The sequence below is a fragment of the Schistosoma haematobium genome, chromosome 1 (genome assembly GCF_000699445.3).
Source record: "Schistosoma haematobium chromosome 1, whole genome shotgun sequence".
Lineage (NCBI taxonomy): Eukaryota > Metazoa > Platyhelminthes > Trematoda > Strigeidida > Schistosomatidae > Schistosoma > Schistosoma haematobium.
The window spans coordinates 20,927,423-20,942,094 of record NC_067196.1 but is presented as its reverse complement, the minus strand read 5'-3'; the positions used below and the strand labels follow the sequence as shown (position 1 = coordinate 20,942,094).

Sequence of the window (14,672 nt, the reverse complement as noted above, 5' to 3'; positions counted from 1 at the left end):
GCTCGTCATGTGAATGTACCCATATTCCAGTGTTGATGTTCACATCTGAACTTGAAAGTTTATCCGCAATTGTTCAGTGAGTTATTTGTTGAGCTGCTTAATCTTGATGGCCACTAGCTTGTGAGACAATTTCGTTTTAATTTTTGTTGTGCTTATCGATATTCTTGAGAAAATTATGATCAGTCTCAAATAGCCATTATCTGTCTATTCTATTAAATTCGTGACATAATTGCTATATCTGCCCAATCCACACAAGACGATTCTATGCTAACTAATCATGAATATCAACAACGAGATAATGCAAACCATAATAAACTAAAAGTTTACTTATTCTTTTCAGAAATTCAGAAACATGTGTTACACCAAACACTGACTTTAAATGAAGCCATAAACATAGAACTAGCTTCAACTCATGAGTTTATAATTTGAACCAATCATTTCTAAACCCCTACTTGTGATAAAATCCCTAGCAGCAAAAAGAGACTTAATGAAATAGCAGTGATGTTGAGAGGTTTCAAAGTATAACAAAATAACTTTCCAACACCCTCTCATTTTCAATTATCATCGCTGTGATAACACAGTTAGCGTCGATTTTAATGGATCTGCACAAGTTTCTTATATTAGTGGCAATTATGTGCTGCCTACAGGCTGATTTCTAGAAGAATTCTTGGGGTTTCAATGAGGAATCACTGTCGATAAAGCTTAACTATGTCCAGCATAGGACAGGTAATTAGTGGTAATTGTGCAATGATCCTCAAAACAAGTACTGGATCTTAACTAGAAGTCTAAAACTGACGAGTTTCCTAAAAGGTCTAAACGTACTGGATCCAGTCGTTGTGAGGATACTCACTGCCCACTACTGAGGAGTTTCATACAAAATCGAAAGTTACTCCCTCATCCCAACCATCAAGTTAGAGTCAGTCAATGACGTAAACTGAAAAATTTTCGAAACCCTTCATTATGTTTGATAGTTATTGTTAGTTTAAAAGTGTACCAGAGAATTGATAAAAAAACCGTAGGATATAAATTAATATATTCTTTGTGTACAGAACAGACAAGTTGGTTTGTTTTTAGTTTGATTAATTGAAATTTTTCTTAAAAGAGATGAACACATACAAGAAACTCATATCCTTCTGTTTTACTTGAATTCAGTAGTTTTTTTTCTTATATCAATATCATTTCTCTCATATTTGATTAATTTCAAATGATTATGTTTAGTTATATGAAAATGTCATCAGATATTTTCTCACTAAAAATGTATTACACAGTTCACAAAATATTTCTGCAATTATATATGACAATCAGACTATGCTTAAATGTTATGTCCCGATAAGCATAATGAATGGTAACTTTTGGGATCCATTTGTGGACCAATACTATGCGTACATTTTTATGGTATAATTGTTCAATAACTAAACTATACATATTCATGTCCCTCTTATTATGAGCTTTATTTTGACCTATGAACTATTATTATACGATTTATCATTCTTGAATTATGCCCTATCTATTAATTACTACCTCCCACACTCACAGCCACTTTTGGCTAAATCTTGTGCAATTATTGTTTCCTTTTTTATGATACGATGTGGTCTGTTTGGTTGGTGTATAAACCTAGTATGTTTGAAATAAATGATTCATATTGCAGAGGCTGAGGTTGGTGTTCTGGACTTAGCTGGTTGGGCTAGGCGGAAAGCAGAACCAATCAGGACTATAGACTGCTCGTATGAGTTTATGCGTAACTGGTCCGATCGATAAGTCACTACTCTCTAATTGGCGCTATCGTTACGTTATGCATTAGCAGGGCACACATGCCACAAGTAATAACATTAGATCTGAGAACTTTCAACCCAATCAAGAATACTTGTTAACAAGAAAACATTTACAAGTTGATGAATTTAAATCTCAGTGATACTGGAAGACTATTTGATTGAATTATCTCTTATAAGCATTCTGTATTTCATTAATTAATAACAGAATTGAATTAAGAACTTGGTGTGTAATATTCAGTTTTATAAACATCCTCATTGATTGGAAATCTGTTAATCTTTGATGATATGATCCATTTAAATGGTAAAGTAAATCAGCGACGTGCACATAACTTTCGAACTTAATATTCGTAATTTTATTTCTCTTTCCTTTATCTCAGTACTTTCGTTTTTCTTTCTATGTTCTCAACAGATCTCATTGATCAGATTTTTAAACATGAAGAAATGAGGAATTCACAAAACAGTAAAAGATGGTCGGATCAGTTGAGAAAGAAATCCTGGACAAATCTCATTGCCTTCTTTAATCAAGTCATGATTAGTTGATAAAAAGTAAACAAAAATAGTAACTGAAATCTTTGTTACAAGTCACTATTTTCATTAACACTAGTACATACTTCAATAAAAACTACTTTGATATTAATGCTCAAATATTGTGAATAAAAGTCCATATTTCTGAATTACAAGAATGTCTTGTTTGTTGTTTGACAATCATCTATAATTAAATTGCCTAAATGAAAACAGGTAAATAGAGAATTCATCTATGCACATTTGTATCCAATGTACGTCGTGTAGAAAGATAGCACAATAAATTTGAATTACCAATCTGAAGGTGGGTTTTTAGTGAAAAGATATGGTAACTAAGGTTCGACCCGTTAGGACAGATGTCATCGATGACACTGAACAGTGGTACCACAATATTATGAAACGATGTGACATACAGATCCTTGCCTTTTGACTTGATGAGACTACATGTATACTACTGAAAAAATTAGGACTAGGGTAAAACAAATGCTCCCTAGTTTTTAAGTTGGAATAAGTGTTGCGTAAATTATCTTCGACTTGAACATTATTGACAGGCAGTCTAACCTAATATAAACGATGCAACTACAAACAAATGTAATATCCAATATAGCTCTTACATTGTTCTTATACTAGTATAAGTGGATGCTCAATAGTTAAATATTACACAACACAACAATTTAACTCAATTTGTAATTATTTTTTCAATAATACGCGAAGAGATTTTCAAAAATAACTGTGTAAGATGGTTACAGCGACGAAAATCAATAATAGCATCAACTGAGGGGTTTGTTTAGTTTCAATTTTTCTTCTCAATCAGTTATGTCTAGTTATTGGTATATTTGAACTGTGATTAGTAGTGAAATTACGAGTACATATTTTCTACCATGTAGGGCTTGTTAGTTGGACGTACTAGTATTTCACTGTCGAGGTTCAAACTGAGACTTGAACTGAGTATCTATAGCTTCTAACACTAACATTTTATTCCCTAACGTATTACTCTGAGATATGAAACTAATCTTACAACAAATCAAAAGTAGTCATTTTGTGTAGAACAAGATATGCTTTACTGTGTTACAATTTCATTTTATAGTATTGTTTTCACTTTCTTGGTAAATGGTAGGTAGGATGAAAATGTAAACAAACTAAAATGCTACTGACGGGAGTCCTCAAAGATTATCCAATCGCAAAGTTCGCACAACCCTTAGACCTGAGAATCGACATCTGATGTTTAGCCACTAGCCATGAGACCTGAAGGTCATGGACTCAATATCTGGCTGAGTAGTTGGTCAACACTGATGTTAAGTCCCATACTGGGTCGAAATATTGATCTAGTGTATCTTGGTTTTTGATGTGTGGTAGTTAGAGTAAAAAATGATTGGTCATTGAGTGTGGACAAACGGGCACTTACCTACTATTAAATGATTCCTTTTCCTCATTGATTTCCGCTTCGGACTAACCAAATGTGACTGCTTGTAATCGTGTTGAATAAAGCATTATCTAGTGTTAATAAGGTTCATTATTTTGGATCGTGAATCCTAGATCTGATATAACGCAACTGATCTTATTATCGTAGTATACTCGTGCGAGAAAAAATATTTTAAACAGTTTGTTATATCAGTCTTTAGTAGTTGTTTAATTAGTCCCTAACTTATATAACAAAGTTAAACGGACTCAATCACATATTCTACGTGCTCTCTGTTCAAGACATACACTAACCTTTCTTATAAAATTTTATTCTTTTGGTTAGCAAAGTGATTTTAACGATGTTATAAATATATAGATTCTACATAATTATCACAAAATGCGAAGGTGATTCCAATTACTGTTTACTGTATGTTTGATAGATGACAATTCTTAACTTCATATCATTACATCATTAAGAGTAATGTAAACAAATAGGTTGGTATTTGGTCATAATTGTGTAGTTAATTATATTGCTCTGAAATACCTACAAAAACCCTAAATAAAAAATGTATAAATCCATATCTCGATTCACTCATCAAGAGGCTGAAATCATACAGTAAATAAAAAACAAAACATGAAGTGCCCCCGAATGCCCTGGTACGGCCGAGAGTGGGGTGAGTCCGCTCTCCCTCTCGAAATACTCTCACACGGCCGCGCGTATACAGCCTCTGCCAGGGAAGTCCTACCCATTGCCTTCTCGTGGCGGGGGTGTTGTTTACGAAAATGAGAGGACCACCTAACATAATCAATGACTATTTATTTATTTGAACACATAAACATTGGTACAAGAGGGCACCAGATATATGTGCGCCACACCAAAACAGTGAGAATGGGAAGAGAAAAAGAATGTAAAGTGCGTATAAGAAAAAAAGAGAGAACAATAACGACCACAGAATAGTGTATGATAGTGTAATAATATTAGTGGGGGAAACGGAAAGGTGCAACCAGAAAGAATTCTTCAAATTAAGAAACAACCACTTTTTATGAAGAAAGCGCTCTCACCGACGCGTTGTAGATCTGACTTCTTACAGTCAGATTAACATCACGAAGGCGCCAAAGGTGGCCCAGATTGGCATAAGCCGCTCTGGCTTTCACTATACGTGCATTGATCCTATCACTCACGCCACCACCAGCACTTATACAGCTACCCAGAGACACGAACTTATCGAATACTTCTATCTGCTCACCATCCACAGTGAGTACACGATTAGGATCCTGTCAGTCTTGTAGAAGTACTTTGCACTTTGAAGGTGCAAAGCACATACCATACATACGGACATTGATTGCCAACTGATTAAGTCCGGGTTGCATGGCTTGGGTATTATCACACAGTAAGACAATATCATCCGCATACTCAAGGTCGAGAAGTCTTTCTCCAGGTAACAGATCCACACCACCATTACTTACATTCATCAGAGTTGTTTCCAGAATGTCATCGATGGCAAAGTTGAAGAGGAATGGTGAGATTGGGCAACCATGTCTAACCCCACTGCTTGAATGGGACAATGGAGAAAGGTGGTTGTATGTCTTCACTCTGCATGAGATGTTTGTATATAGGGCTTTTAGGATGTTAATAAACTACTCAAGCACACCCTTCTTCAATAGACAATCCCAGAGAACAGTCCTGTCCAACGAATCGGAGGCAGCCCTGATGTCAAGGAACACTACGACTGTTGGCGTTTGATAATTATGACGGTGTTCTAACATTTGGCGGAGGGTGAGGATATGATCAATACATCCTCAACCAGAACGAAAACCAGCCTGCTCCTCGCAAGTCAATCTTTCTCGGGTTTTGAACAACCTACGAAGTATGACGGAAGCCAATAGCTTGGACGCAATCGGAAGTAGACTTATCCCCCGATAGCTGTTACAGGAACGACGTGAACCGTTTTTAAAGATAGGGACAACTATCGACTCATTCTATAATGTTGGAACACTCTCTAGTCCCCAAATCTTTGTAAACAACGTAGTCAGTTCCTTAACCAGAAAGTCATTACCATCTCTAAAAAGAGCTGGAGGTAAGTCATCGAGGTCTTCATGGACGGAAATCACTATGCTGATGAGTGCAAGGTTTAACTGTTTGCATTATTCAAAATTATGCTTCTTTTTATTCGTAATACCGTTCTATCAAGAATGGTAATGTTGTTTTTAACATAGCGTTGAAATGCAGCTTTTATTAATAGAATATCACAAAGAATGAATAAAAATAAATCTGCGATGCTTAATATTTGAATAATCCTACCTTTTCTTAAAAATTACTAATCAACAGAGAATAAAACCACCAACATTTGAACCTGAAATGTTTGATCATTAACATTAGTGAGATAGCTTGTGGATAATTCATTAAAACTATAAAACGGTTGGATAATGAACAACTAACAGAAAGCTTTTCTTACCGATAAATTTTTCTTTATAAAACTGTACAAAACGGTGGTTCACCGCATTATGAAGACTGAGGATTAAAAAAAAGAACACTTTTTATACAGACAAACATTGTGTTAGTCAGTTTAATGGTACTAAATGACCACAATATATTTATATTGATGTAGATCCCGAAATTGTATAGAAACTAAGAAATGATGTTTAAACAAAGTAATTTGTCCATCTGTAAAAAGTAAACTTTTTACACATACACAAATGGATACAATGAATACAATCTAATACATTAGTACACTAACGTGTATTGCATAGACTGTACATGACGCAACTAAAACTGAAACAAAACAGTTAGAGATATAATTTTATTTAGCGTTTATTCAATTCCCGTTAAATCATTCGAAGATTGCTCTTTTCGTTGTTGTTGATGATGTTTTCTCTCAGCTTTTAACTGTCTATATTTAATTGCTTCCTCTTCTAAACGTTTCTACATAACAGAAGTGATTAAAAAGAATAGTCATCATGGAATCAAGAGAAGTATATTGATGAAACGTGGATATAAAATAGGACTTGAACAGAATACAATGACAAATACGGAGTAGGACAAACATGATGTTGATCACTAATCAATGTAAGAATCTCAATTCTACGATAGGTCAGTGTTGGCCAAAATGGTTCGATGGTAACGTCTCCGATTGTGAAGGTAGGTGAAACGGGTCCAAACGCCACAGTGAGCATCAGTCCACTAAAAATTGCAATATTCCTCAATGACAAGTTCCAATTAACAAGAAACCTAGGTTCAAAGTTCCCACCCGACTACCACAAACAACCTGACATTATAATAAAATTTCCTACAAGTTTACCATGAACCCATAAATTTCAAATGAAGAACGTAACTAAACCAATATCGTTTTCATTACCATATGACAGCAAAATTTACAAGTCAAGACTCAGCATTTAGAACTTTAATAAATCCTTTGCAAAGTTGGTTACTTGCAAGAAAAATGATTCACTCATGATCAACATAAGATGTGGTACAAAAATACGCTAGTCTAATGTGCTATTATCACACAATAAGACGAAATTAACAAGAAAGCGTAAGGGAAGCAATTTCATGATTATGTTTTACAATATGACAGTGACTTTCATCACAAACTGGTATAAGCTGGAAACTTGTTTTGAAGTCGACAGTACTGAATAGCTGTTTTGTCAAAGTGTATGATAGAGTCAACGAAACCAGACATAAAGTGTTTATGTTCACAAGTGGTTGCAAGGTCAGAGATGACAAAGAAGACACACTATTGAACGAGGTTAAGTGTGCACTTCGTTAAGGTCTCAGCTTATATATCAGTGATTTGTGTACAATATTATCCGGTCGCCAATCACAGCTCTTTGTTCGTTTTTAGTCCTCTTATTCGCGTAAATGTTTGCGCTCGCGTATAATTCTATATCTAAATCGAACAACCTCAGAACATAACAGTGCACAAACACGGATTCAGGACCCTTACGTTTTTATGGAAGATATCAGGAAAATAAATGAACAGCCACACAGGTTTACGAACCTCAAAAATCATAAACGGACTGACAAGTAAATGGCATGTCACATTTATTATATATAATCATATATAAGGCAGGGGGTAACTGAAGGTACGTCACAGATGAGTGAAAAGGTGATTTTAAGTTTGTTCTCTCAACCCATAATTATAAAATACATAACAACAGATATACACATCACATGAAGTGAAGACAGTTTCTATTTTCACGGGGTATAATGGACACTAGTGACGGTTGAATAAGTAGCTCAGTACTAATGTTTACTCCTTTCATGTCTCATATGTACAAAAACACATTCATACACAGAAACAAACTATAAGGGAAGTAAGAATAAGTTGAGTTTACTGAAAATTTAAAAAATACGATTTTCTCAATGAAGATCAAATCATGATCACTACTTGTGGAAAAAATGTTTACTCGAAGATCATATATGTATGAATTAAACATAAAAGCACATTGATTTACCCTATCCGCTTCTAATTTGTTTACATTAACTGGGCGTTTCGGTCGATGGCTACTGGAAGTCGTCGTAACTGAAGAAGACTTGGAAATTTCATGACTTCCTTCATCAGCAAGTATGTTGAATTGTTTGTTATTCAAGTCTTCAGAGGTTGATCTAACTTCACTAACTTCAGTATCATGCCAACGTTTCAAACTAGTTACAGAGTCAATACGAGAAGCAGGAAGTATAGGTGGCTCACCATCATCGTCATCATCATAACAATAGCCTTTGTTCATGTGGTTATCATTATATGGAACAGTAATATCATCATTATCATCGCCGACATCAGATTTTTCAGTACAGCCAGACTGACGGATCTTTGAAGATGATGATGAATAAGTTGCACTACGTTCAGTAATCGGATCTATGATAGTTAAGCAATGTAGTACAGAAAGCAAATAGTCAGTATGGAACAGAATATAAGTTAAACATAGATAACTTTTAAAATCCCGACTGACTACCATTCATCATTTTTATTGTGGAGTGGTTAGTTATTTTTTTATTCGTTTCACTTTCAGTCACTAAGTCCCAGGTTCGAACAACGTGCTCAATCTACTTTAGTTTAGGTAATCAGGTACCATCATTAGCCGACATATTTAGTGAATGAATTCATTTAATTGTCATTTTTATCCGTGAAATCTTTCAATCAGTTCTCCTAATACAATATTTTTTAATCAGAACAATATACATATTTAAAGCATCAATTCCAAAGTCAACAGCTCTCACCTTTCGAAAAAATTAACAAAGAGGAAAATATACACACGTGCAATTTTTTTGAACTTTTCCATTAGGGAAGTTATGAACTCAAAAAGTTAGTAAATACACTATGTAACTACAATAATTGATGAGTTGGAAATATTTAAAACAAAAAATGTATTTTACAATATTCGTACAGCTTAAAAATATGTGACCCAGAGGCTCTAACAGCATGTCTTCAAGATTATGACACTCAGATTAGTACTATTGTAACCAATAGTTGGAGACTCTTGGTGACATAGCTCAGAATCGATCACAATGGCATAGGTGTATACACTCACTATCTTCCCTTAAACTAAGAGATTAAAATTGCTTCATATTTTTCTTTCTACGAACTCATTCTTTCTTCCTGTACTATATCCTTATTGCAATCTTCCTTTTATATATTACCACCTCTGAATTAACTACTTTTATGAATCCGGTGTCCATCTTGTTGTGTTAATGAGGTATGGAAACTTGGACCGATACATATATGTGCCTGGTCCTACGTTGTAGCTGACTGACTGATAATAGAAAGACTTTTCTTAAACATTAAACAATTTGATTTTCAATGAAGTAATTTAATTAAAAACTAAATTTATCTGTATATATTATTAAGATATTAATATGTCAGAAAAAAATGTCCCTAAGAAAAGTACAACAAAGCAGTGATTAATAAAATACAGAAAATTCAATTTGTATACTCATTATACACCTGTAACACATCACGAAAGCTAATAAATACCGTTAGGAAATGGCTATATTACAAATGAAGTTAAACTACTGATCCCTGAAAAAGAAATTTTCAGATATAACAGCCGTTGATTCATACCGTGATATGGTCTGAACAATTATCATTAAACGATTTAGTCTGTCATTGAAAAAATCACCATAAATTATTTAAAAATTTTTTTGGTTTTATATTCTTAAGATGAGTAAAAATGTACATAAAGAGTTGAAATTTAGCAAAACCAGTGAAAAACTATCATAACTTAATAATTAATATCAGTCCCTTATTCAGTTTGTTAGACAACATAATGCTTTTGGAGTGTTTACTAAAGAGAAATGTAACTCAGAAGTTTATCAACGCCTTAAGGACTCTCAACACAAACATTCCAGATTGATTAATAGCACACAACCACCTATTATATCCGGATGAAAAATAAGTGAATAGTAACTGATAGGATATAAATATGGATTTTTACTACATACATATTATTGTATTGCTATTAAGTAACTATATTATATGTATATTTATATTCCTTTTGTTACAGGATTTCATTTGATCTATTGACTACTATTATACGATTTATTATTCTTAAGTTATTCACAATTTATTAGTTACAGTGTCTCATAATCGCAGCCACGTTTGGCTTGATCTTGAATAATTGTTATTTTCGATTTTATGATATGATTCGGTTTGATTTGCTTGTATATCAACTGCGTACGTCTAAAATACATGATTCATATAGCGGAGGCTGATATTGATGTTCTGGACTAAACCGACGGGGTGAGTCGAGAAGCTACTATCTCAGAGGACCAATAAGAACCGAGAGTTAACTCCAGGCTTCTCTCATTGGTTTAGCACAATGCCAAGGTCACATAAGTCGGTGTTTATTATTGGCGCTTTAGTCATGTGATATATAAAGAGGTTATAAGGACATGACGCAATCTCTGAGCATTGTTCCATTCCTGCAGTGGAGTTAGCTGCAATTGGTCGATCTGACAATTTCTCTTCGATTTTTCTATAAATGACGTTTTGCAAACAGCTCTGTAGAAAGTAGACAGAGATGATGGTGTGGACCTATTTCCTAGATAAAAAGTTTCCGGCCATGATTATGCGGATTTTATTGTCTGAATAGTAGAATAATACATAAGATATTGAAATTACAACTGATCGGTTGGAAATTAGCATCCGCAAGTATGTCAAATACTTTGCTCAACAGTAAGACTGACAGGACGATACCCGATGGCTGTTTGTGTTCTATAATCGTTGTTTCCGAATACATAATGCTTCAATATTGATATTTTTACTACAAGAATTCACTCTTCAGATTTATTGTTAATTTATAATCTCATCGAAGTATCATAGAGCAATGTATCACGAATTATAACAGGTTAATGACGTGTAGGATAATAATAACAATACTCTAGAAGAAATTCGACTGGTCTTAATAATAATAAAACTAACCTGAATTTTCTTCAAAATCTAATGGATCATTTTCAATCTCTTGTAATACTAAAGACGGTTTCGATTTAAAATGTTTACTCAACTGTTGTGATACGTCCATAGTAATTTGTGGAGGTGAATGATTCATTACATCATATTCATCTAACGAATTTGTATGTGATTGTTGTTGCTGACAATCAGCTTCAAACAAATCTTCCATAGTTGGATCCATATCATTATCATCAGGTATATCAGGATTAGTTTCAATTATATTAGAAAATGACGATAAGTTTTTTTGCTGAACTAATGGTTCTGATAATGATGGTAATATAGAGGAAGGCGAAGATCGAAGTAATGATGAATGAAGATTTGATTGACTAGAACCAGAATTAAATGAACCTATTGGTTGTATAGAATGAGATGTAAATGAATGAATCTGAAATTGATTATCAATTACAGTGGAAACTGTTGATTCTCTGGATGATGTCATCATATTAGAATTTTGTTGCTGTTGCTGTTGAGCAAACATTGCAGCAGCGATAAATGGTGTATCAAAGTGAGGTATTTCATCACGTGTCGGTGTACCAGGACCAGATGAAGAGGGACTATTATTTGTCGATAATATAATTTTACCTTGTTCTTGTGTTTCTAAATCACTGTTAGTTTTATTAGGATGAACTTCAGGCGTTGGTAAACGAGGAGGAGTGGGAACATGTTCTAAAACTTCAACAATAGCTTTAGATATATGAATGCGCTAGAAAAAGAAAACGAAATAAAAGTTAGGTTAAAGTATATATTCTAATACGTTATTTTTTAACTAGAAATAATGATGCTGAGATGAGCATATATTGTGGTTAATATGGCATAAAATATACACTCCACAATATTGACAATAGGTAGATTTATAATAATAATTTAATGATAAATATATTTCTTGTTATATCCCAATGAGTAGAGAAATTGTATTTATGATGTTTCGTGACTTAATGCAAGTCATTTCTTCAGAGTAAATAAATAATCATTATTTATTTACTCTGAAGAAATGACTTGCATTAAGTCACGAAACATCATAAATACAATTTCTCTACTCATTGGGGTATTTTACTATATATATATATATATATATATATATATATATATATATATATATATATAAACTATCAAGTCCAACATTGGCATTGATACCAATAATAATTTAGTTTTAAAAAATATGTATATATCGGTACTGTGATTAGTAAACTATTCTAATTTTATAAAATCACCTAATGAAATTCTTTTTGATATTTTGAACCAATAATTCAAGTATACTTTACTCAATTTTATTCGTTGGTATTACTTACTTGAGCTGAAGAGAAATTTTCGACATAACGTCTTACTTGACCACGCATAGCTGGTTCCCATTGAAATACAGCTTCCAAACGATCCGGTGGTAATTGTAATAGAACTTGATAACTTTGCGGTCTAGTCTTTGCACAACATCTAATAAATCCATCCCAAAGTTTTTCACTTTTCCATACCTATTTCATAAAATAAATAATTCTATAAAATTTGAACAGAAATGCAATTGAAAAAATTATGCAATTTGACTTTAAGTCATTATTGTTCACATGAGTTGGGAAAGACATACTACAAGTAGTCAGTTGCATTGACACTAAGATGTAAACTACCAACAAATACACACTGGCAGACAATAAACGAAATAATAATAATCGTATTCATTCATTAAAAGTGTTCAGAAAAAGAATATATGTGTTAACAGGATGACTGATTGATTACTTCCTGCAAATTAATGATATTTAGTTGTCCCCTATACAAACGGACAGACACACACAAAATAAACGTCCAAGGAAACGATTTCACATTCAAACAGTACTTTACCTACCTTGATTTAGCGGGTCAATCATGTCATTTCCAAACCAAATATTTATTTATTTATTTATTTGAACACATAAATATTGATACAAAGAGGCACCAAATAAGTGGACCTTAATTAGATGGAGAGAATGCATACATGCTAACTGAACTGTACTGTTGTGCTAATCTGGAGAACAATGAAATCATAGTTACGTATTCTACACCGTTTAAAAGCACTTTATTATATGTTTGAAGTTTTATGATCCATTACTTATTGGGTTAAAATATCTTTAAATGCCAAATTTATAGGTGGATTCACTTAGAATGAAGAATAAAATATTACTACTTGAAAATGCTTATCGAGTAAAATATATAATTAAACGTTATGATTTGAGTTTTAGCCTATGAGACAAATCACTTGTTCTGAAGATTATTCCTGAGCTGTATAAATGAATGATTATGCATAGTAACATTAACCTTTTACGATATCAATAATGATTGATAAGGGTCGCACTTTTCAATTCTTTAATAGGTAAAAATGATTTACTGTTTAACTAGAAATAGTATGGCATTTTTTAAAAACATCTAACTATAAAATACAAAGTAATACACAAACAAACCTGTTTACGAATTAATCGAACCAATACATTGATTACATAACCAGCCAATCGAGGATGTAAAGCTAATGCTTGCATAACAGTACGCATAAATAGAGTAGGCAGAACAGGTTGTTCTAAAAGTTGGCCAATTGCAACAGATAGACGTTCTTGTGTAAACAATCGACGTTCAGCAAAACAAACACGGCATGCATGAAGTATAGATTGAAGGTTTACATAAGGTTTTGTCGATTTACCTAAATACAATCGAACAAACAAGAAAAAGTCAGTGAAAACCGACCGATAAAATGTTACTACTGATGAGCTGAAAATATCGGGTCTGTTGACGAACTAACCATCATCTGTGAACAGATTAATAATGATGACAAGAATCAAAATCACACTAGTTCAATAAAGATACACACAAGAATCAAATAACAACTAATAACATTTTACCTTCATTTGATGAGGGCGGTGCTGAAGGATCTTTGGCAAATTCCAACAAATGAATAGCGACCAATAATTCTTCAGGTTTTAAAGGACCAAGAGGAGAAGGTTGATCATTTAAATTAAATGGAATGTTCCTGACACCTTTAATTTGTGGAGCATACTGAGTAGCTACACTTGCTAGAAAATGTGAAGGAAACCACCTTAATAAGCAATATGCTATAGTATATTTTAATAAATAAAAATGAACGAAGTGGTAAATTTCCTGCGATAGGCAAAATTTAAACCATAAAACGAGAGAAAAGTCTAAACAGTTAAAGCATACCTTTTTATCGATTGACAATATAGACGACAGATACACAAATATATTGATTCAATACTCAACAAGGATTTCACTTATTCAGTCATCCGCAATGCAGACACTAGCACAAATATGTGTCGGTACAAGTTGCTATAATACCTCAACCAGTTAGTCAGTATCTACCTCAGATGAATAGTCAATGACTACGGATAGACATCATGTCTTAGATTACCCTTCTCTAGCCTTCATTGGATCCAATAATACACTAACAAATATCATTCGTCGAGGTAGGTAGTAGTTAGGCATACGTAACACGTATCCTAGCCATTTACATCACCAATATAAGTGCTACCCTTGTCTAGTGCCTTACTCCTAGCCTTAA

General features: G+C 33.3%; 2 protein-coding genes across 2 annotated transcripts in view; one reads left to right on the top strand and one right to left on the bottom strand.

Annotated features, from left to right (window-relative positions):
• Positions 1-4,363, top strand: part of MS3_00004734 (uncharacterized protein) — a 36,056-nt gene extending 31,693 nt beyond the window's left edge. Inside the window, exon 3 of the mRNA XM_051212702.1 lies at positions 2,182-4,363. The gene's annotated coding sequence lies outside the window, so the exon portion shown is untranslated. The remainder of the gene's footprint in view (positions 1-2,181) is intronic.
• A 1,698-nt stretch (positions 4,364-6,061) lies between these two features.
• The window catches only part of MS3_00010076 (uncharacterized protein), a 31,972-nt gene continuing 23,361 nt past the window's right edge, over positions 6,062-14,672 (bottom strand). Inside the window, exons 18-23 of the mRNA XM_051218408.1 lie at positions 13,999-14,169; positions 13,567-13,799; positions 12,433-12,609; positions 11,114-11,846; positions 8,151-8,551; positions 6,062-6,618 (exon numbers count right to left, since the gene is read on the bottom strand). Of these exons, the coding sequence (XP_051073381.1) occupies positions 6,508-6,618; positions 8,151-8,551; positions 11,114-11,846; positions 12,433-12,609; positions 13,567-13,799; positions 13,999-14,169 (1,826 nt within the window). The 3' untranslated portion in view covers positions 6,062-6,507. The remainder of the gene's footprint in view (positions 6,619-8,150; positions 8,552-11,113; positions 11,847-12,432; positions 12,610-13,566; positions 13,800-13,998; positions 14,170-14,672) is intronic.